This window comes from Cuculus canorus, chromosome 34 (assembly GCF_017976375.1).
Source record: "Cuculus canorus isolate bCucCan1 chromosome 34, bCucCan1.pri, whole genome shotgun sequence".
Classification (NCBI taxonomy): Eukaryota; Metazoa; Chordata; class Aves; order Cuculiformes; family Cuculidae; genus Cuculus; species Cuculus canorus.
Window position 1 is genome coordinate 1,017,992 of NC_071434.1, and position 20,389 is coordinate 1,038,380.

The following is a 20,389-nucleotide window of genomic DNA, read 5'->3' on the forward strand; positions in this document are numbered from 1 at the left end:
GGTCCCTGAGTGCTCCATTATGGGGGTTCGGGGGGGGGTTGGGGGTCCCTGAGTACTCCAATATGGGGGTTCGTGGGGTTTGGGGGTCCCTGAGTGCTCCGATATGGGGGTTTGGGGGGTTTGGGGGTCCCTGAGTGCTCCGATATGGGGGTTTGGGGGGGTTGGGGGTCCCTGAGTACCCCAATATGGGGGTTCGGGGGGGCTTGGGGGTCCCTGAGTGCTCCAATATGGGGGTTCGGGGGGGGTTTGGGGGTCCCTGAGTGCTCCAATATGGGGGTTCGGGGGGGTTTGGGGGTCCCTGAGTGCTCCAATATGGGGGTTTGTAGGGGTTTGGGGGTCCCTGAATGGTCCAATATGGGGGTTCGTGGGGTTTGGGGGTCCCTGAGTGCTCCAATATGGGGGTTCGGGGGAGTTTGGGGGTCCAAAGTACTCCAATATGGGGGTTCGGGGGGGTTTGGGGGTCCCTGAGTGCTCCAGTATGGGGGTTCGGGGGGGTTTGGGGGTCCCTGGGTGCTCCAATATGGGGGTTCGGGGGATTTGGGGGTCCCTGAGTGCTCCAATATGGGAGTTTGGGGGGGTTTGGGGGTCCCTGAGTGCTCCAATATGGGGGTTCGGGAGGGTTTGGGGGTCCCTGAGTGCTCCAATATGGGGGTTCGGGGAGGTTTGGGGGTCCCTGAGTGCTCCAATATGGGGGTTCGGGGGGGTTTGGGGGTCCCTGAGTACCCCAATATGGGAGTTCAGGGGGTTTGGAGGTCCCTGAATGCTCCAATATGGGGGTTCGGGGGGGTTTGGGGGTCCCTGAATGCTCCAATATGGGGGTTCGGGGGAGTTTGGGGGTCCCTGAGTGCTCCAATATGGGGGTTCGGGGGGGTTTGGGGGTCCCTGAGTGCTCCAATATGGGAGTTCGGGGGGTTTGGGGGTCCCTGAATGCTCCAATATGGGGGTTCGGGGGGTTTGGGGGTCCCTGAGTGCTCCAATATGGGGGTTCGGGGGGTTTGGGGGTCCCTGAGTGCTCCAATATGGGGGTTCGGGGGGGTTTGGGGGTCCCTGAGTGCTCCAATATGGGGGTTCGGGGGGGTTTGGGGGTCCCTGAGTGCTCCAATATGGGGGTTCGGGGGGGTTTGGGGGTCCCTGAGTGCTCCAATATGGGGGTTCGGGGGGGTTTGGGGGTCCCTGAGTGCCCCAATATGGGGGTTTGGGGGGTTTGGGGGTGCAGAGAGCCCCCAGGATTGGGGTTTGGGGGTCTCTGGGTGCCCCATTATGGGGTTTTCTGGTTTTGGGGGTCTCTGGGTTCCCCGTTATGGGGGTTTGGGGGCCCCTGGGGGCCCTATTATGGGGTCTCTGGTTTTGGGGTTCCCTGGGTTCCCTGTTATGGGGTCTCTGGTTTTGGGGTTCCCTGGGTTCCCCATTATGGTGGTCTGTGGTTTTTGGGGTTCCCTGGGTTCCCTGTTATGGTGTTTTGGGGGTCTCTGGGTGCCGTATTCTGGGGGTCTCTGGTTTTGGGGGTCCCTGGGTACCCCATTCTGGGGGGTCTCTGGTTTTGGGGTGCCCTGGGTTCCCTGTTATGGGGGTTTGAGGGTCTCTGGGTGCCCCATTCTGGGGGTCTCTGGTTTTGGGGTGCCCTGGGTTCCTGGTTTGGGGGGTCTCCGGTTTCAGGGTGCTCTGTGTGCTCCGTTCTGGGGGGTCTCCAGATTTGGGGTGCCCTGTGTTCCCTGTTTGGGGGGGGGTCTCCAGTTTTGGGGTTCCCTGTGTCCCCGGTTCCAGGGGGTCTCCGGTTTCGGGGTTCCCTGTGTTCCCTTTTATGGGGGTTTTGGGGTTCTCTGTGTCCCCGGTTTTGGGGTTCCCAGTGTCCCTGGTTCCTAGGGGTCTCTGGTTTCGGGGTGCCCTGTGTTTCCTGTTCTGGGGGTCTCAGGTTTTGGGGTGCCCTGTGTCCCTGGTTCTGGGGGGTCCCCGGTTTGGGGGTTCCCAGTGTGCCGGTTTGGGGGTTCCCTGTGTCCCTGGTTCCAGGGGGTCCCTGGTTTCTGGGTCCCGGGGGGTCCCCGGTTTGGGGGTTCCCAGTGTCCCCAGTTCCGGGGGTCCCTGGTTTGGGGGTCCCGGGGGGTCCGTTTCGGGGGGTCCCCGGTTTGGGGGTCCCCGGTTTGGGGGTTCCCTGTGTCCCCGGTTTCAGGGGGTCCCTGGTTTCGGGATTCCGGGGGGTCCGCGGTTTGGGGGTTCCCCGTGTGCCGGTTCGGGGGTGCTGAGGCTGTGCCCGCAGCGGGGACGACGTACATCTTCGGCAAAGGGGGCGCTCTCATCACCTACACGTGGCCCCCGAACGACCGCCCGAGCACCCGCGCGGACCGCCTCGCGCTGGGCTTCAGCACGCGCCAGCGCGACGCCGTCCTCCTGCGCGTCGAGAGCGCCGCGGGGCTCGGAGACTTCCTGCAGCTCCACATCGTGAGTGACGCTATGGGGCGGCTATGGGGCAGCCATGGGGCAGCCGTGGGGCTGGGGGATATGGGGCGAGAACAGGGGCTATGGGGCAGCCATGGGGCAGCCGTCCTCCTGCGCATCGAGAGCGCCGCCGGCCTGGGGGACTTCCTCCAGCTCCACATCGTGAGTGCTATGGGGCAGCTATGGGGCGGCCATGGGGCTGGGGGCTGTGGGGCGGCCGTGGGGCTGGGGGCTATGGGGTGAGAGTGAGGGCTATGGGGCAGGAGTGGGGGCTATGGGGCAGCCATGGGGCAGCCGTCCTCCTGCGCGTCAAGAGCGCCGCCGGCCTGGGGGACTTCCTCCAGCTCCACATCGTGAGTGACGCTGTGGGGCGGCTATGGGGCAGCCGTGGGGCGGCCGTGGGGCTGGGGGCTATGGGGCGGCCGTGGGGCTGGGGGCTATGGGGCAGCCATGGGGCAGCCGTCCTCCTGCGCGTCGAGAGCGCCGCGGGGCTCGGCGACTTCCTGCAGCTCCACATCGTGAGTGCTGTGGGGCAGCTATGGGGCGGATGTGGGGCAGATGTGGGGCTGGGGGCTATGGGGCAGCCATGGGGCTGAGTGTCAAGAGCGCCGCCGGACTGGGGGTATTCCTCCAGCTCCACATCGTGAGTGCTATGGGGCAGATGTGGGGCGGATGTGGGGCAGGTGTGGGGCTGGGGGCTATGGGTTACTGTTGATCACTATAGGTCTCTATTGGTCACTCTGTGGCCCTCTGGGGGTCACTGTGGGTCACACCGTGGGTCTCTATGGGCCTCTATGGGTTGCTGTGGGTCACTATGGGTCTGCCCCACATGTCACAGGCACAGGGGGCTGTGGGGGTCCCCGTGGGTCGCTATGGGTCACTCTATTGATCTCTGTGTGTCTCTATGGGTCACTATGGGTCTCTATGTGGGTCTGTGGGTCTCTGTGGGTCACGCTGTGGGTCTCTATGGGTCTCTGTGGGTCGCTGTGGGTCTCTATGGGTCGTTATGGGTCGCTGTGGGTCACTGTGGCTCTGCCCCCCGCGTCGCAGGCGCAGGGGGCGGTGGGGGTCTCTATGGGTCTCTATGGGTGTCTGTGGGTCTCTATGGGTCTCTATGGGATTCTGTGGGTCTCTATGGGTCACGCTGTGGGTCACGCTATGGGTCATGCTGTGGGTCTGCCCCACACCGCAGGCGCAGGGGGCGGTGGGGGTCTCTCTATGGGTCTCTATGGGTCTCTGTGGGTCGCTATGGGTCGCTGTGGGTCACACTGTGGGTCTGCCCCCCGGTGCCGCAGGCGCAGGGGGCGGTGGGGGTCTCTATGGGTCTCTATGGGTCTCTATGGGTCACGCTGTGGGTCGCTGTGGGTCACGCTGTGGGTCTCTATGGGTCTCTATGGGTCACGCTGTGGGTCACGCTGTGGGTCCCGCGCAGGCGCAGGGGGCGGTGGGGGTCTCTATGGGTCTCTATGGGTCTCTATGGGTCTCTGTGGGTCTCTATGGGTCTCTGTGGGTCGCTGTGGGTCTCTATGGGTCACGCTGTGGGTCTGCCCCACACCGCAGGCGCAGGGGGCGGTGGGAGTGCTGTTCAATGTGGGCACGGAGGACATCGCTCTGGAGGAACGCAGCGCTCCGGTGAGCGACGGTCGATTCCACGTCGTGCGCTTCACCCGCAGCGGCGGCAACGCCAGCTTACAGCTCGACGGGGGCCCCCTGCACGAGCGCTACCCGCCAGGTACCGCCCCACGGCTGCCCCATAGCTGCCCCATAGCGCCCCACAAGCGCCCGCCCCAGAGCCCCAACCACAGCTGCCCCACAAGTGCCCATTCTGCCCCTCTGCAGCTCAATGGGGGTCTCTGTATGAGCCCTACCCGCCAGGTACTGCCCCATAGCTGCCCCACGGCTGCCCCATAGCTGCCCCATAGCGCCCCACACCTGCCCCACAAGTACCCGTTCTGCCCCTCTGCAGCTCAATGGGGGTCTCTGCACGAGTGCTACCGGCCAGGTACTGCCCCATAGCTGCCCCACAGCTGCCCCACAGCTGCCCCATAGCTGCCCCACAGCGCCCCACACCTGCCCCACAAGCGCCCGCCCCAGAGCCCGAACCACATCTGCCCCACAAGTACCCGTTCTGCCCCTCTGCAGCTCAATGGGGGTCTCTGCACGAGTGCTACCGGCCAGGTACTGCCCCATAGCTGCCCCACAGCTGCCCCATAGCTGCCCCATAGCCGCCCCATAGCTGCCCCACAAGTGCCCACCCCAGAGCCTCAACCACAGCTGCCCCACAAGTACCCATTCTGCCCCTCTGCAGCTCAATGGGAGTCTCTGTATGAGCACTACCAGCCAGGTACTGCCCCATAGCTGCCCCATAGATGCCCCATAGCTGCCCCATAGCGCCCCACACCTGCCCCACAAGTGCCCGCCCCAGAGCCTGAACCACTCCTGCCCCACAAGTACCCGTTCTGCCCCTCTGCAGTTCAATGTGGGTCTCTGTATGAGCACTACCAGCCAGGTACTGCCCCACAGCTGCCCCACAGCTGCCCCATAGCGCCCCACACCTGCCCCACAAGTGCCCGCCCCAGAGCCTCAACCACATCTGCCCCACAAGTACCCGTTCTGCCCCTCTGCAGCTCAATGGGGGTCTCTGTATGAGCACTACCGGCCAGGTACTGCCCCATAGCTGCCCCATAGCGCCCCACAGCCCCTATAGGGCCCCTCTTGCCCCACAGTGCCCCACAGCCCCTATAGGGCTCCTCTCGCCCCATAGCGCCCCACAGCCCCTATAGGACTCCTCCTGCCCCATAGCGCCCCACAGCCCCTATAGGGCTCCTCTCGCCCCATAGCGCCCCACAGCCCCTATAGGGCCCCTCTCGCCCCATAGTGCCCCACAGCCCCTATAGGGCCCCTTTCGCCCCATAGCGCCCCACAGCCCCTATAGGGCCCCTCTCGCCCCATAGCGCCCCACAGCCCCTGTAGGGCCCCTCTCTCCCCATAGCGCCCCACAGCCCCTATAGGGCCCCTCTCGCCCCATAGCGCCCCACGGTCCCTATAGGGCCCCTCTCGCCCCACAGCGCCCCACAGCCCCTATAGGGCCCCTCTCTCCCCATAGCGCCCCACAGCCCCTATAGGGCCCCTCTCACCCCATAGCGCCCCACGGCCCCTATAGGGCCCCTCCTGCCCCATAGCGCCCCTCTCACCCCATAGCGCCCCACAGCCCCTCTAAAGGCCCCATAAAGGCCCCATAAACACCCCCAAAATGACCCCAAAATGACCCCACGGCGACGTCACAGTGACGTCACAGCCACGGCGCCATCTTGGCGACGCCATAGTGACGTCAACGGTGACGTCGCGGCCACGGCGCCATCTTGGTGTCATCGTTGTGGCATCGCGGTGACGCCAACGGCGCTGTCACCTCCCCATCCCCGACACCCCCAGTCCTGGTGGCCACAACACGGCTCTGGTGGCCACAATATGGCTGTGGTGGCCACAACACAGCTCTGGTGGCCACAACACGGCCCTGGTGGCCACAATACGGCCCTGGTGGCCACAGTATGGCTCTGGTGGCCACAACACGGCCCTGGTGGCCACAATACGGCTCTGGTGGCCACAACACGGCCCTGGTGGCCACAATACAGCTCTGGTGGCCACAATATGGCTCTGGTGGCCACAACACGGCCCTGGTGGCCACAATACGGCTCTGGTGGCCACAATATGGCTCTGGTGGCCACAATACGGCTCTGGTGGCCACAACACGGCCCTGGTGGCCACAATACGGCCCTGGTGGCCACAATACGGCTCTGGTGGCCACAATATGGCTCTGGTGGCCACAACACGGCCCTGGTGGCCACAATATGGCTCTGGTGGCCACAATACGGCCCTGGTGGCCACAACACGGCTCTGGTGGCCACAACACGGCCCTGGTGGCCACATCATGACGTCAGGGCGGTGTTGTCGTGCCGGTAGCCGTGTCACCGGGCTGGTGGCCATTTGGCAGTGTTGGTGGCCATGTCGTGGAGCCGGTGGCCATTTTATGATGCCGGTAGCCACGTGCCAAGGTTAGCGCTGAGGCCCTGTGCCGGTGGCCCCGTCATGGTTCTGGTGGCCCTGTTGTGGTTCTGGTGGCCCCATCCAGTTCCAGTGGCCCCATCATGGTGCCGGTGGCCCTGTCCTGGTGCCGGTGGCCCTGTTGTGGTGCCGGTGGCCCCATCCAGTTCCAGTGGCCCCGTCACAGTGCCGGTGGCCCCGTCCTGGTTCTGGTGGCCCTGTCCCAGTTCCGGTGGCCCTGTTGTGGTGCCAATTGCCCCATTGTGGTTCCAGTGGCCCTGTCCTGATTTTGGTGGCCCTGTTGTGGTTCCAGTGGCCCTGTTGGGTTCTGGTGTCCCCATCGGCTTCTGGTGTCCCTGTCAGGTTCTGGTGGCCCCATTAGGATTCCGGTGGCCCCTTTGGGGTTCCAGTGGCCCTCTTGGGGTTCTGGTGGCCCCTTTAGGGTTCCGGTGTCCTGTTGGGGTTCTGGTGTCCTATTGGGTTCCGGTGTCCCCATTGGGGTTCCGGTGGCCCCATTGGGGTTCTGGTGGCCCCATCCCAGTTCCGGTGTCCCCGTTGTTGGGGTTCCGGTGACCCCATTAGGGTTCTGGTGGCCCCATTGGGGTTCCCGTGTCCTGGTTGGGGTTCTGGTGGCCCCATTGGGGTTCTGGTGGCCCCATCCCAGTTCCGGTGTCCCTGGTGGGGTTCCGGTGTCCCATTGGGGTTCTGGTGTCCCCATTGTTGGGGTTCCGGTGTCCCATTGGGGTCCCCCTGTCCCCGTTGTTGGGGTTCTGGTGACCCCATTAGGGTTCTGGTGGCCCCATTGGGGTTCCAGTGGGGTCCTGGTGGGGTCCTGGTGTCCCATTAGGGTCCCACTGTCCCCCTTGCCGGGGTCCCCCTGTCCCTGTTGTTGGGGTGCCGGTGTCCCATTGGGGTTCCGGTGTCCCCATTGGGGTTCTGTTGTCCCCGTTGTTGGGGTTCCGGTGACCCCATTAGGGTTCTGGCGGCCCCATTGGGGTTCCGGTGTCCCTGTCGGGGTCCCCCTGTCCCCGTTGTCGGGGTGCCGGTGTCCCCGTTGTTGGGGTCCCCCTGCCCCCATTGTCGGGGTGCCGGTGTCCCCGTTGTTGGGGTCCCCCTGTCCCCATTGCCGGTGTCCCCGTTGTTGGGGTGCCGGTGTCCCCGCTGCCGGGGTGCCGGTGGGGTGACGGCTCTTCTCCTCGCCCCGAAGGCAGCGGGGACAGCGAGCGGCTGGCTCTGGCGCGGCAGCGCATCCCCTACCGCCTCGGCAGGGTGGTCGATGAGTGGCTGCTCGACAAAGGTAACCGCGACCCACACGCACCCCACGGCCCCCGGGGGCCACCCACAGACCTGGGGGACCCACACAGCCCAGGGACCCACAGAGCTCTGGGACCCATAGAGCTGTGGGACCCATAGATCTGAGGGACCCATAGAGCTCTGGGACCCATCGATGTGGGACCCATATTGCTGGGGGACCCATAGATCTGGGGGACCCATATTGGTGGGGGACCCTTAGATCTGGGACTCAGAGAGCTGTGGGACCCGTATTGCTGTGGGACCCATAGATCTGGGGGACCCACAGATCTGGGACTCAAAGAGCTGAGGGACCCATATTGCTGGGGGACCCATAGAGCTCTGGGACCCATAGATCTGGGAGTCAGAGACCTGGGGGACCCATAAATCTGCGGGACCCATAGAACTGTGGGACCCATAGATGTGGGACCCACAGAGTTCTGGGACCCATAGATCTGGGACTCAGAGACCTGGGGGACCCATAGAGCTGTGGGACCCATAGATCAGGGACCCACAGAGCTCTGGGACCCACAGATCTGGGACTCAGAGACCTGGGGGACCCATAGAGCTCTGGGACCCATAGATCTGGGGGACCCACAGAGCCCAGGGACCCACAGAGCTCTGGGACCCATAGATCTGGGAGTCAGAGACCTGGGGGACCCATAGATCTGCGGGACCCATAGAGCTGTGGGGCCCATATTGCTGTGGGACCCATAGATCTGCGGGACCCACATCCGGGACTCAGAGATCTGTGGGACCCACATCTGGGACCCATATTGCTGTGGGACCCACAGATCTGGGACTCAAAGAGCTGTGGGACCCATAGATCTGGGGGACCCATAGAGCTCTGGGATCCATAGAGCTGTGGGACCCACAGTGCTCTGGGACCCACAGATCTGGGAGTCAGAGACCTGGGGGACCCATATTGCTGTGGGACCCACAGAGCCCAGGGACCCACAGAGCTCTGGGACCCATAGATCTGGGAGTCAGAGACCTGGGGGGCCCATATTGCTGTGGGACCCATAGAGCTGTGGGACCCATAGAGCTTTGGGACCCATAGATCTGCGGGACCCACATCTGGGACTCGGAGATCTGTGGGACCCATAGAGCTGTGGGACCCTTAGATCTGTGGGACCCATAGAGCTGGGACTCAGAGAGCTGTGGGACCCATATTGCTGTGGGACCCATAGATCTGAGGGACCCACATCTGGGGTCCATAGATGGGACCCATAGATCTGGGACTCGGAGAGCTGTGGGACCCAGAGAGCTTTGGGACCCATAGAGCTGTGGGACCCATAGATGTGGGACCCATAGATGTGGGACCCTTAGATCTGAGGGACCCATAGATCTGGGGAACCCACATCTGGGACCCATATTGCTGTGGGACCCATAGATCTGGGGGACCCATAGAGCTCTGGGACCCATAGATGTGGGCCCCATAGATCTGGGGGCCCCACAGATGGGCCCCACAGATGGGCCCCACAGCCGCCCCCCGGATCTGGGGCGCCGCCTGTCCGCCCCACATATTTTGGGGCCCCATAGATTTGGGGTTCGCACAGTTTGGGCCCCACAGATCCGGGGGTGGAGGGGCCCCCCAGATTGGGGCCCCCCAGATTGGGGCCTCCGCTCTTTGTGCCCCACAAGTTCCCCCCCCCCCCTCGTTAACCCCTCGTTAACTCGCGTTAACCCTTTAACCAACTAAACCGCCCCCTAAAGCGCCCTTAACCTGGAGCAGCGCCCCATAACCGCCCCCTAACCGCCCCATAACTGCCCCATAACCGCCCCCTAACCGCCCCCTAACCGCCCCATAACCCCCTGCGCCCCACGGAGGGGGGGGGAGGGCACGAGGGAGGGAGTGTGAGTGCGGGGGGGTGAGTGTGAGTGCACGAGGAAGGGAGTGTGAGTGCATGAGGGGTGAGTGTGAGTGCACGAGTGAGTGTGAGTGTGAGTGCATGAGGGGTGAGTGTGAGTGCACGAGTGAGTGTGAGTGCACGAGGGAGAGTGAGTGCATGAGTGAGTGTGAGTGTGAGTGCAGGAGAGAGTGTGTGAGTGCACGAGGAGGGAGTGCAGGCGGAAGTAAGAGTGAGTGTGAGTGCACGAGGGAGTGAGTGTGAGTGCACGAGGGAGAGTGAGTGCACGAGGGGGAGTGTGAGTGCATGAGGGAGTGAGTGAGTGCAGGGGGGAGTGAGTGTGAGTGCACATGAGGGTGAGTGTGAGTGCACATGAGGGTGAGTGTGAGTGCATGAGTGAGTGTGAGTGCATGAGGGGTGAGTGCGTGAGGGGGTGAGTGTGAGTGCACAAGGGGAGTGTGAGTGCAGGAGGGGTGAGTGTGAGTGCATGAGGGAGTGTGAGTGCATGGTTGTGAGTGTGAGTGCATGAGGGGGAGTGAGTGTGAGGAGGGCGGGAGGGAGTGTATGAGGGGGAGTGTGAGTGCACGAGGAGGTGAGTGCACTAACGGGTGAGTATGAGTGGGGGTGTGAGTGTGAGTGCACACCGAGCGGCTCCGTGCGAGGCTGTGCTGCGGTGTCCCTGTGTAGTGTCCTCGTGCGATGTCCCTGTGCGAGGCCGTGCAGGTGTGTGTGTGCATCCATGGTGTGTGTGTGCGCTGCCGCCCCTCGTGTGATGCTCTCGTGCACGTGTGTGGCACATGGTGTGGTCACGAGGCCGTGCCGGTGTCCCTGTGTGCATCCCCACGGTGCGTGTGCATCGCCATTTGTGGTTGTGAGGCTGTGCGGGTGTGTCCGTGTGCACCTGTGGTGTGTGTGCAGCACATGGCGTCGTCGTGAGGCCGTGCGGGTGTGTCTGTGATGCCCTCGTGCACGTGTGTGGCGCATGGCGTCACTGTGAGGCCGTGCCGGTGTGTCCGTGTGCATCCATGGTGTGTGTGTGGCACATGGCGTTGTCATGAGGCTGTGCCGGTGTGTCCGTGTGATGCCCTCGTGCACATGTGTGGCACATGGCGTCACTGTGAGGCCATGCAGGTGTGTCCGTGTGATGCCCTCGTGCACATGCATGGCACATGGCGTCGTTGTGAGGCCATGCAGGTGTGTCTGTGATGCCCTTGTGCACGTGTGCGGCACATGGCGTCGTTGTGAGGCCGTGCCGGTGTGTCCGTGTGATGCCCTCGTGCACATGCATGGCACATGGCGTCGTTGTGAGGCCGTGCAGGTGTGTCTGTGATGCCCTCGTGCACGTGTGCGGCACATGGCGTCGTTGTGAGGCCGTGCCGGTGTGTCCGTGTGATGCCCTCGTGCACGTGTGTGCCACATGGCATCATCGTGAAGCCATGCAGGTGTGTCCGTGTGCATCCATGGTGTGTGTGTAGCACATGGTGTCACCGTGAGGCCGTGCGGGTGTGTCCGTGTGATGCCCTCGTGCATGTGTGTGGCACGTGGTGTCATTGTGAGGCCGTGCAGGTGTGTCTGTGTGCGTCCACGGTGTGTGTGCGGCACATGGCGCTGTCATGAGGCCGTGCCGGTGTGTCCGTGTGCATCCATGGTGTGTGCGGCGCATGGCGCTGTCGTGAGGCCATGCCGGTGTGTCTGTGATGCCCTCGTGCACATGTGTGGCACATGGCGCTGTCGCGAGGCGGTGCCGGTGTGTCTGTGTGCGGCACGTGGCGTCGCCGCGAGGCGGTGCCGGTGCCGGTGCGTGGTGTGCAGCGCGGCGCTGTCCCCGCAGGGCGGCAGTTGACCATCTTCAACAGCCAGGCCTGGGTGCGCGTGGGCGGGCGCGACCGCGGGCGCCCCTTCCAGGGTCAGCTCTCGGGGCTCTACTACAACGGGCTGAAGGTGCTGGCGCTGGCGGCCGAGGGGCACCCCCGCGTGCGCCTCGAGGGGGACCTGCGGCTGGTGGGGGAGCCGCCCCCCCCCCGCGCCGCCCCCCGGCGCCACCCCCGCGCCCCCCGACATGGCCACCACCATCATGGAGACCACCACCACCATGGCCACCACCACCACCCGACGCGGGCGGTCGCCCACCCTGAGGGACACCGTCGCCCAGGTAACGGCCCCGGGGGGGGTGGGGGGAATAATGGGGGGACACGGAAAATGGGGGGGAAAATGGGGGAGAAAATGGGGGGAAAATGGGGGAGAAAATGGGGGGAAAATGGGGGGAAATGGGGGAGAAAATGAGAGAAAATGGGGGAGAAAATGGGGGGAAAATGGGGGGAGAAAATGGGGGGAAAATGGGAGAGAAAATGGGGGAGAAAAGGGGGGAGAAAATGGGGGGAAATGGGGGGGAAAGTGGGGGAGAAAATGGAGGGAAAATGGGGGAGAAAATGGGGGGAAATGGGGGAGAAAATGGGGGGAAATGGGGGAGAAAATGGGGGAAAATGGGGGGGGAAATGAGGGAGAAAATGGGGGAAAATTGGGGAAAATGGGGGGGACATGGGGGAAAAAAAGGGGGGGAAAATGGGGGAAAAATGGAGGAGAAAATGGGGGAGAAACTGGGGGAGAAAATGGGGAGAAAAAGGAGGGAAATGGGGGGGAAATAGGGGAGAAAATGGGGGGAAAATGGGAAAAATGAGGGAGAAAATGGAGGGAAAATGGGGAGAAAATGAGAGGGAAAATGGGGGGAAAATGGGGGAGAAAATGAGAGGGAAAATGGGGAGAAAATGGGGAAATGGGGGGAAAATGGAGGGAAAATGGGGGAGAAAATGGGGAGAAAATGGGGGGGAAAATGGAGGGGAAAATGGGGGGAAAATGGAGGGAAAATGGGGGAAAATGGGGGAGGAAATGGGGGAAAATGGGGGAGAAAATGGGGGGGAAAAAGGGGAGAAAATGGGGGAGAAAATGGGGGGAAAAGGGGAGAAAATGGGGGGGGAAATGGGGAGAAAATGGGGGAAAATGGGAGGGAAAAAGGGGGAGAAAATGGGGGGGAAAAAGGGGGGGGGAATGGGGGAGAAAATGGGAAAATGGGGGAGAAAATGGGAGAGAAAATGGGGGGGAAAATGGAGAAAATGGGGGGGAAATGGGGGAGAAAATGGAGAGAAAATAATGGGGGACACGGGGGGGGGAAATGGGGAAAATGGGGGAGAAAATGGGGAGAAAACGGGGGAGAAAATGGGGGAAATGGGGGAGAAAATGGAGGGAAAATGGGGGAGAAAATGGAGGGAAAATGGGGGGAAATGGGGGAAAATGGGGAGAAAATGGAGGGAAAATGGGGAGAAAATGGGGGAAAATGGGGAGAAAATGGGGGGAAAATGGGGAGAAAATGGGGGGAAATGGGGAGAAAATGGGGGGAAAATGGGGGGGAAATGGGGGGAAAATGGGGAGAAAATGGGGAGAAAATGGGGGGGAAAATGGGGGAGAAAATGGGGAGAGAAGGAGGAGAATGGGGGAGAAAATAGGGGGAAAATGGGGAAAATAGGGGAGAAAATGGGGGAAAATGGGGGGAACATGGGGGTCACTTTGGGGGGGCCGTGGGCGTCCCGGCACTCAGGGTGGGGGGCACGTATGGCACAGGCCGGGGGGGGCCCTGGGTCACTCGGGGGGTGCCCCAAACCCTGAGGGGGTGTCCCGGACCCCCAAGTTCCTTGGGGGGGGTCAGTGGGGGGGGTGTCACTTTGGGGGGGTCATTGGGGGGTGTCCCTTTGGGGGGGTGTCCGGAGGGTCCCCAACGCCGCCCCCCCCAGAACACGGACGATCTCCTGGTGGCGTCGGCCGAGTGTCCGAGTGACGATGAGGACCTCGAGGAGTGCGAACCCGGAACAGGTGGGGGCGGAAACCCCCCCGGGGACCCCCCCAGTCCCGCCAGGGGGGCGCCTGCGGGAGGGGGGACACGGATTGGGGGGGACACGGATAGGGGGGGACACGGAATGGGGGGGGACACGGAATGGGGGGGGACAGGATTGGGGGGGACACAGATGGGGGGGACACAAAGGGGGGAACATGGATAGGGGGGAATGGGGGGGACACGGATAGGGGGGAATGGGGGGACATAGATAGGGGGGACACGGGGGGGAACATGGATGGGGGGAACACAGATAGGGGGGAACGGATAGGGGGGAATGGGGGGACACAGATAGGGGGGACACGGGGGGGAACACATATGGGGGGACACAGATGTGTGGGGTGGGACACGCTGTGGGGTACATATATGGGGTCAAACACGCCGTGGGGCACACGTGTGGGGCAGGACATGCCATGGGGCAGAGCCATGGGGGACACATGTGGGGCAGGACATGCCGTGGGGCACATATATGGGGTGGGATACGCTGTGGGGCAGAGCCATGGGGGACATATGTGGGGCAGGACACGCCGTGGGGGACATATGTGGGGCAGGACACGCCGTGAGGCACATATATGGGGTGGGATACGCTGTGGGGCAGAGCCATGGGGCACATATGTGGGGCAGGACACGCTGTGAGGCACATATATGGGGTGGGACACACTGTGGGGCATACGTGTGGGGCACATATATGGGGTAGGACACACCATGGGGAACATATATGGGGCAGGACACGCTGTGGGGCACAGATATGTGGGGTAGGACATGCTTAGGGGGCACATATATGGGGCAGGACACGCTGTGGGGCACAGATATGTGGGGTAGGACACGCTTAGGGGGCACATATATGGGGCAGGACACACTGTGGGGCACAGCCATGGGGGACATATGTGGGGCAGGACACACCATGGGGCACATATGTGGGGCAGGACATGCCGTGGGGCACAGATATGTGGGGTAGGACACGCTTAGGGGGCACATCTATGGGGCGGGACACGCCGTGGGGCACACGCGTGTGCACAGCAGCCGCTCTCACACACACACACACACGCGTGCACACAAACTCCCCCTCACACACGCGTGTGCACAGACCCCCTCCCTTCCCCCCTCGCACACGCGTGTGTGCACAGACCCCCTCCCCCCTCGCACACGTGTGTGCACAGACTCCCCCTCCCCCCTCGCACACGCGTGTGCACATCCCGACGGACGGATGGACAGACGGACAGGGAGGGCCCCGGGACCCCTCGTGCGAGGCCGTCGCACACTCGACAGAGACAATGGACGGACAGACTGACAACGGACGGACACAGATAATGGACGGACGGACAGACGGACAAAGACAATGGATGGACAGACGGACTCGTGGATGGATGATTGAGGGACAGACGGACGGACACGAGGCTGGAGGGGTGGAATCCTGTCCGGACGGACAGACGGACAATGGACAGATGGACCCCAGATGGGGCTCAAAGCTGGACAGACAGACGGACGGATGGATGGACACAGGGATGATGGATCCGTGGGTGGATGATGGATGGAAGGACGGACGGATGGATGGATGGATGGATGGATGGACGGACAGATGGGTGGGTGGAACTGAGGCTGGATGGACACACGGACACCTGGATGGGCGGTGGATCCATGGATGGAAGGGTTGAGGATGGGTTCCAGGATGGACAGACAGACAGAGGAGTTGAAGATGGGTTCCAGGATGGACACACGGACACATGGGTTGAGGATGGGTTCAAGGATGGACACACGGACAGAGGGGTTGAAGATGGGTTCCAGGATGGACACACGGACGCATGGGTTGAGGATGGGTTCCAGGACGGACACACGGACACACAGATGAGTTGAGGATGGGTTCCAGGATGGACAGACGGACACACGGGTTGAAGATGGGTTCCAGGACGGACACTCGGATGGATGGGTTCCAGGATGGACACACGGACACACAGATGGGTTGAGGATGGGTTCCAGGATGGACACACAGATTGAGGATGGGTTCCAGGATGGACAGACGGACACACAGATGGGTTGAGGATGGGTTCCAGGATGGACACACGGACACACGGACTCCAGGGCGGTGGATGTCACCTCTGTTCCGGGAACGCCCCCGGGTCAGACTCTGCCGGAGGGGATCAGCGATGGCCGATGTGGACCTTCTCCGGTGGCGTCGGGGGGAGAGGAACCAACGCTGAGGTGGTGTGGAGCATCCGTCACCTTCTGGAAGGATCCGGAGGGAAGAGAAGGATCCGGAGGGAAGAGATGGATCCGGAGGGAAGAGATGGATCCAGAGGGAAAGGATGGATCCAGAGGGAAGGGATGGATCCAGAGGGAAGAGACGGATCCAGAGAGAAGAGACGGATCCAGAGGGAAGAGAGGGATCCAGGGAGAAGGATCCAGAGGGAAGCAATGGATCCAGAGGGAAGGGATGGATCCAGAGAGAAGAGACGGATCCAGAGAGAAGAGAGGGATCCAGGCAGAAGGATCCAGAGGGAAGCAATGGATCCAGAGGGAAGGGATGGATCCAGAGGGAAGGGATAGATCCAGATGAAAGAGATGGATCCAGAGAGAAGGATCCAGAAGGAAGAGATGGATCTGGAGGGAAGAGATGTATCCGGAGGGAAGAGATGGATCCAGAGAGAAGGATCCAGAAGGAAGAGATGGATCCGGAGGGAAGAGATGGATCCAGAGAGAAGGATCCAGAAGGAAGAGATGGATCTGGAGGGAAGAGATGGATCCGGAGGGAAGAGATGGATCCAGAGGCAAGAGATGGACCCAGAGGGTAGAGATGGATACAGAGGGTAGGGATGGATCCAAAGAGAAGAGATGGATCCAGGGAGAAGAGAAGGATCCAGAAGGAAGAGATGGATATAGAGGGAAGAGATGGATCCAGAGGGAAGAGATGGATCCAGGGGGAAGAGATGGATCCAGGGGGAAGAGATGGATCCAGAGGGAAGAGAAGAACCAAGAGGGAAGCGATGGATCCAGAAGGAAGGGATGGGTCCAGAGGGAAGGGATGGGTCCAGGGAGAAGAGATGGGTCCAGAGAGAAGAAAAGGATCCAAAGGGAAGGGATGGATCCAGAGGGAAGAGATGGATCCAGAGGGAAGGGATGGATCCAGAAGGAAGGGATGGACCTGGAACGTGTGCTCCAGCCCAGAAACCGCCCCTGGAGAGCTTCGAGGCCGCGTTGGGTGAGGAGGAACTGCGGAGGAGTTCCGAGAGGGATCCGGGAGATCCGAGGAAAGGTCCTTCCGGAGAACCGTGAGGAGATTCGGGGGGAAAGTGGCGGTTTGGGGGCATTTGTGGTGAAAACTCATCATTTTGGGCCATTTGTGAGGGGATTTGGGTTGAAAAAACTGCGTTTTGGGGGAGTTGGAGGGGAAACGTCAGAAGATTGGAGTGAAATCGAGGGTTTGGGGTGAAAAGCGCCTCTTTGGGGACATTGTGAGGGGATTGGGGGAAAAAATGCGTCTTTTGGTTGTAAAGAGGGGAAATGTGAGAGAATTTGAGGTAAAGTTGCGCTTTTAGGGAGTTTGGGGAGAGGATTTGAGGTAAAAAAAGCACATTTTTGGTGCACTTGAGGGGAAATTGGAAGAGATTTGAGGTGAAAAAACGCTTCTTTGGGGAATTTGTGAGGGGATTTCGGGACTTTGTGAGGGGATTTGGGAAAAAAATGCATCTTTTGGTTGGAATGAAGGGAAATGTGAGAGGATTTGAGGTAAAGTTGCGCTTTTAGGGAGTTTGGGGAGAGGATTTGAGGTAAAAACCACTTTTTTGGTGCATTTGAGTGGAAACTGGGGAAGATTTGAGGTGAAAATCGCTTCTTTGGGGACTTTGTGAGGGGATTTGGGGAAAAAAATGCGTCTTTTGGTTGGAATGAAGGGAAATGTGAGAGAATTTGAGGTGAAATTGCGCTTTTAGGGAGTTTGAGGAGAGGATTTGAGGTAAAACCCCACTTTTTTGGTGCACTTGAGGGGAAATTGGAGGAGATTTGAGGTAAAAATCGCTTCTTTGGGGAATTTGTGAGGGGATTTGAGGAAAAAATGCATCTTTTGGTTGGAATGAAGGGAAATGTGAGAGAATTTGAGGTAAAATTGCGCTTTTGGGGAGTTTGAGGAGAGGATTTGAGGTAAAAAAGCACATTTTTTGTGCGTTTGAGGGGAAATTGGAGGAGATTTGAGGGTAAAGCTGCGTTTTTGGGAAGTTTGAGGGCTCTGAGGAGATTTGGAGTAAAAGTCACAGCTTCGGGGAATTTGGGGATGGATTTGAGGTAAAAAATCACATTTTGGGGGAGTTTGTGAGGGGATTTTGGTTAAAAAATGCGAGTTTGGGCACTTCGAGGGGGAATTTGAGAAGAAATGAGGTAAAAGTTGCGTTTTTGGGGACGTTGTGAGGGGGTTTGAGGTAAACGCCACTTCTTTACGGAGTTTGTGAAGGGATTTGAGGTAAAAATTGCATTTTGGAGGAGTTTCAGGGGAAAAGTGAGAAGATTTGAGGGAAAGTTGTGTTTTGGGGGAGTTTGGGGAGGGCTGTGAGGAGATTCAGGGTGAAAAGCGCCGATTTGGGGCATTTTTGAGGGGGTTTGGGTGTGAAATTTGGATTTTGGAGGAGTTTGGAGGGGGAGTGAAGTGTCGGAACCGGACGGGCTTTGAGGTCCCTTCCAACCCAAGAGCCGATTCCATCCATGGGTGGGGGAGTCCGTGGATGGGTCCGTGGACGGGTGGACGGATGGATGGACGGATGGATGGATGGATGGACGGCTGGACGGACGGATGGACGGATGGATGGATGGACGGCTGGACGGATGGACGGACGGATGGGTGGATGGATGGATGGACAGTTGGATAGATGGATGGTTCCTTGGATGGACAGGTGGATTCATGGATGAGTCCATGGATGGACGGATGGTTCCATGGATGGATGGGTGGATCCCTGGATGGGTCCATGGATGGATGGATGGATCAATGGATGGGTCAACAGATGGATGGATGGGTGAAGGGATGGATGGATGGGTGAAGGGATGGATGGATGGTTCCATGGATGGATGGATGGTTCCATGGTTGGATGGTTCTGTGGATGGTTCTGCGGTTGGATGGTTCCATGAATGGTTCCATGGTTGGCTGATTCCATAGATGGTTCCATGCTTGGATGGTTCCATAGATGGATGGTTCCATGTTTGGTTCCATGGATGGTTCCATGTTTGGATGGTTCCATGGTTGGATGGTTCCATGGTTGGATGGTTCCACGGTTGGATGGTTCCATAGATGGATGGTTCCATGGTTGGTTCCATGGTTGGTTCCATAGATGGATGGTTCCATGGTTGGTTCCATGGTTGGTTCCATGGTTGGATGGTTCCATGGTTGAATGGTCCTGTGGATGGTTCCATGGTTGGTTCCATGGTTGGATGGTTCCATGGATGGTTCCATGGTTGGATGGTTCCATGGATGGTTCCACGGTTGGATGGTTCCATGGATGGATGGTTCCATGCTTGGATGGTTCCATGGTTGGTTCCACGGTTGGATGGTTCCATGGTTGGATGGTTCCATGCTTGGATGGTTCCATGGTTGGTTCCACGGTTGGATGGTTCCACGGTTGGTTGGTTCCATGGATGGATGGTTCCATGGATGGTTCCATGGTTGGTTGGTTCCATGGATGGTTCCATGGATGGATGGTTCCACGGTTGGATGGTTCCACGGTTGGATGGTTCCATGGTTGGATGGTTCCACGGTTGGATGGTTCCATGGTTGGATGGTTCCATGGTTGGATGGTTCCATGGTTGGTTCCATGGTTGGATGGTTCCATGGATGGATGGTTCCATGGATGGTTCCATGGTTGGATGGTTCCATGGATGGTTCCACGGTTGGATGGTTCCATGGTTGGATGGTTCCATGCTTGGATGGTTCCATGGTTGGTTTCACGGTTGGATGGTTCCACGGTTGGTTGGTTCCATGGATGGTTCCATGTTTGGATGGTTCCACGGTTGGATGGTTCCACGGTTGGATGATTCCATGGTTGGATGATTCCATGCTTGGATGGTTCCACGGTTGGATGGTTCCATGGTTGGTTCCATGGTTGGTTCCATGTTTGGATGGTTCCATGGATGGTTCCATGGTTGGTTCCATAGATGGATGGTTCCATGGTTGGTTCCATGGTTGGTTCCATGGTTGGATGGTTCCATGGTTGGTTCCATGGTTGGATGGTTCCATGGTTGAATGGTCCTGTGTTTGGTTCCATGGTTGGTTCCATGGATGGATGGTTCCATGGATGGCTCCATGGTTGGATGGTTCCACGGTTGGATGGTTCCATGGATGGTTCCATGGTTGGTTCCATGGCTGATTCCATGGTTGGATGGTTCCACGGTTGGTTCCATGGTTGGATGGTTCCACGGTTGGTTCCATGGTTGGATGGTTCCATGGTTGGATGGTTCCACGGTTGGTTCCACGGTTGGATGGTTCCATGGTTGGATGGTTCCATGGTTGGTTCCATGGTTGGATGGTTCCACGGTTGGTTCCATGGTTGGATGGTTCCATGGTTGGTTGGTTCCAAGGTTGGTTCCACGGTTGGATGATTCCACGGTTGGTTCTGTGGTTGGATGGTTCCACGGTTGGATGGTTCCACGCTTGGCTGCTCCGGTGGTTGTCGGCGTGTGTGTCCGTGTGTCCGGCCGGAGGCAGGGCTGGCTGGCCGAGGGCCGGTGGCCGCAGGCAGGGCCGGCCGGGCCGGCGCCGCAGGGGAGGCGGCAGCACCTTCTCACCGAGTGTCTTCTTCTCTTCTTTCCTTTTTGTTCTTTTTGTTTTTTCTCTTCTTTCCTCTCTTTTTTTCTCTCGTTTTTGTTCTTTGCTTTCCCTTCCTTCCTGCAATTTCTTTTTCCTCCACGCTAAAATCAC

At 60.1% G+C, this 20,389-nt stretch overlaps 1 protein-coding gene across 1 annotated transcript in view; it reads left to right on the forward strand.

Annotated features, from left to right (window-relative positions):
• The window catches only part of LOC128849872 (neurexin-2-like), a 100,719-nt gene that overhangs the window by 79,169 nt on the left and 1,161 nt on the right, over positions 1 to 20,389 (forward strand). Inside the window, 6 exon segments of the mRNA XM_054052539.1 lie at positions 2,255 to 2,436; positions 3,994 to 4,165; positions 7,682 to 7,771; positions 11,446 to 11,650; positions 11,652 to 11,766; positions 13,400 to 13,478. Of these exon segments, the coding sequence (XP_053908514.1) occupies positions 2,255 to 2,436; positions 3,994 to 4,165; positions 7,682 to 7,771; positions 11,446 to 11,650; positions 11,652 to 11,766; positions 13,400 to 13,478 (843 nt within the window).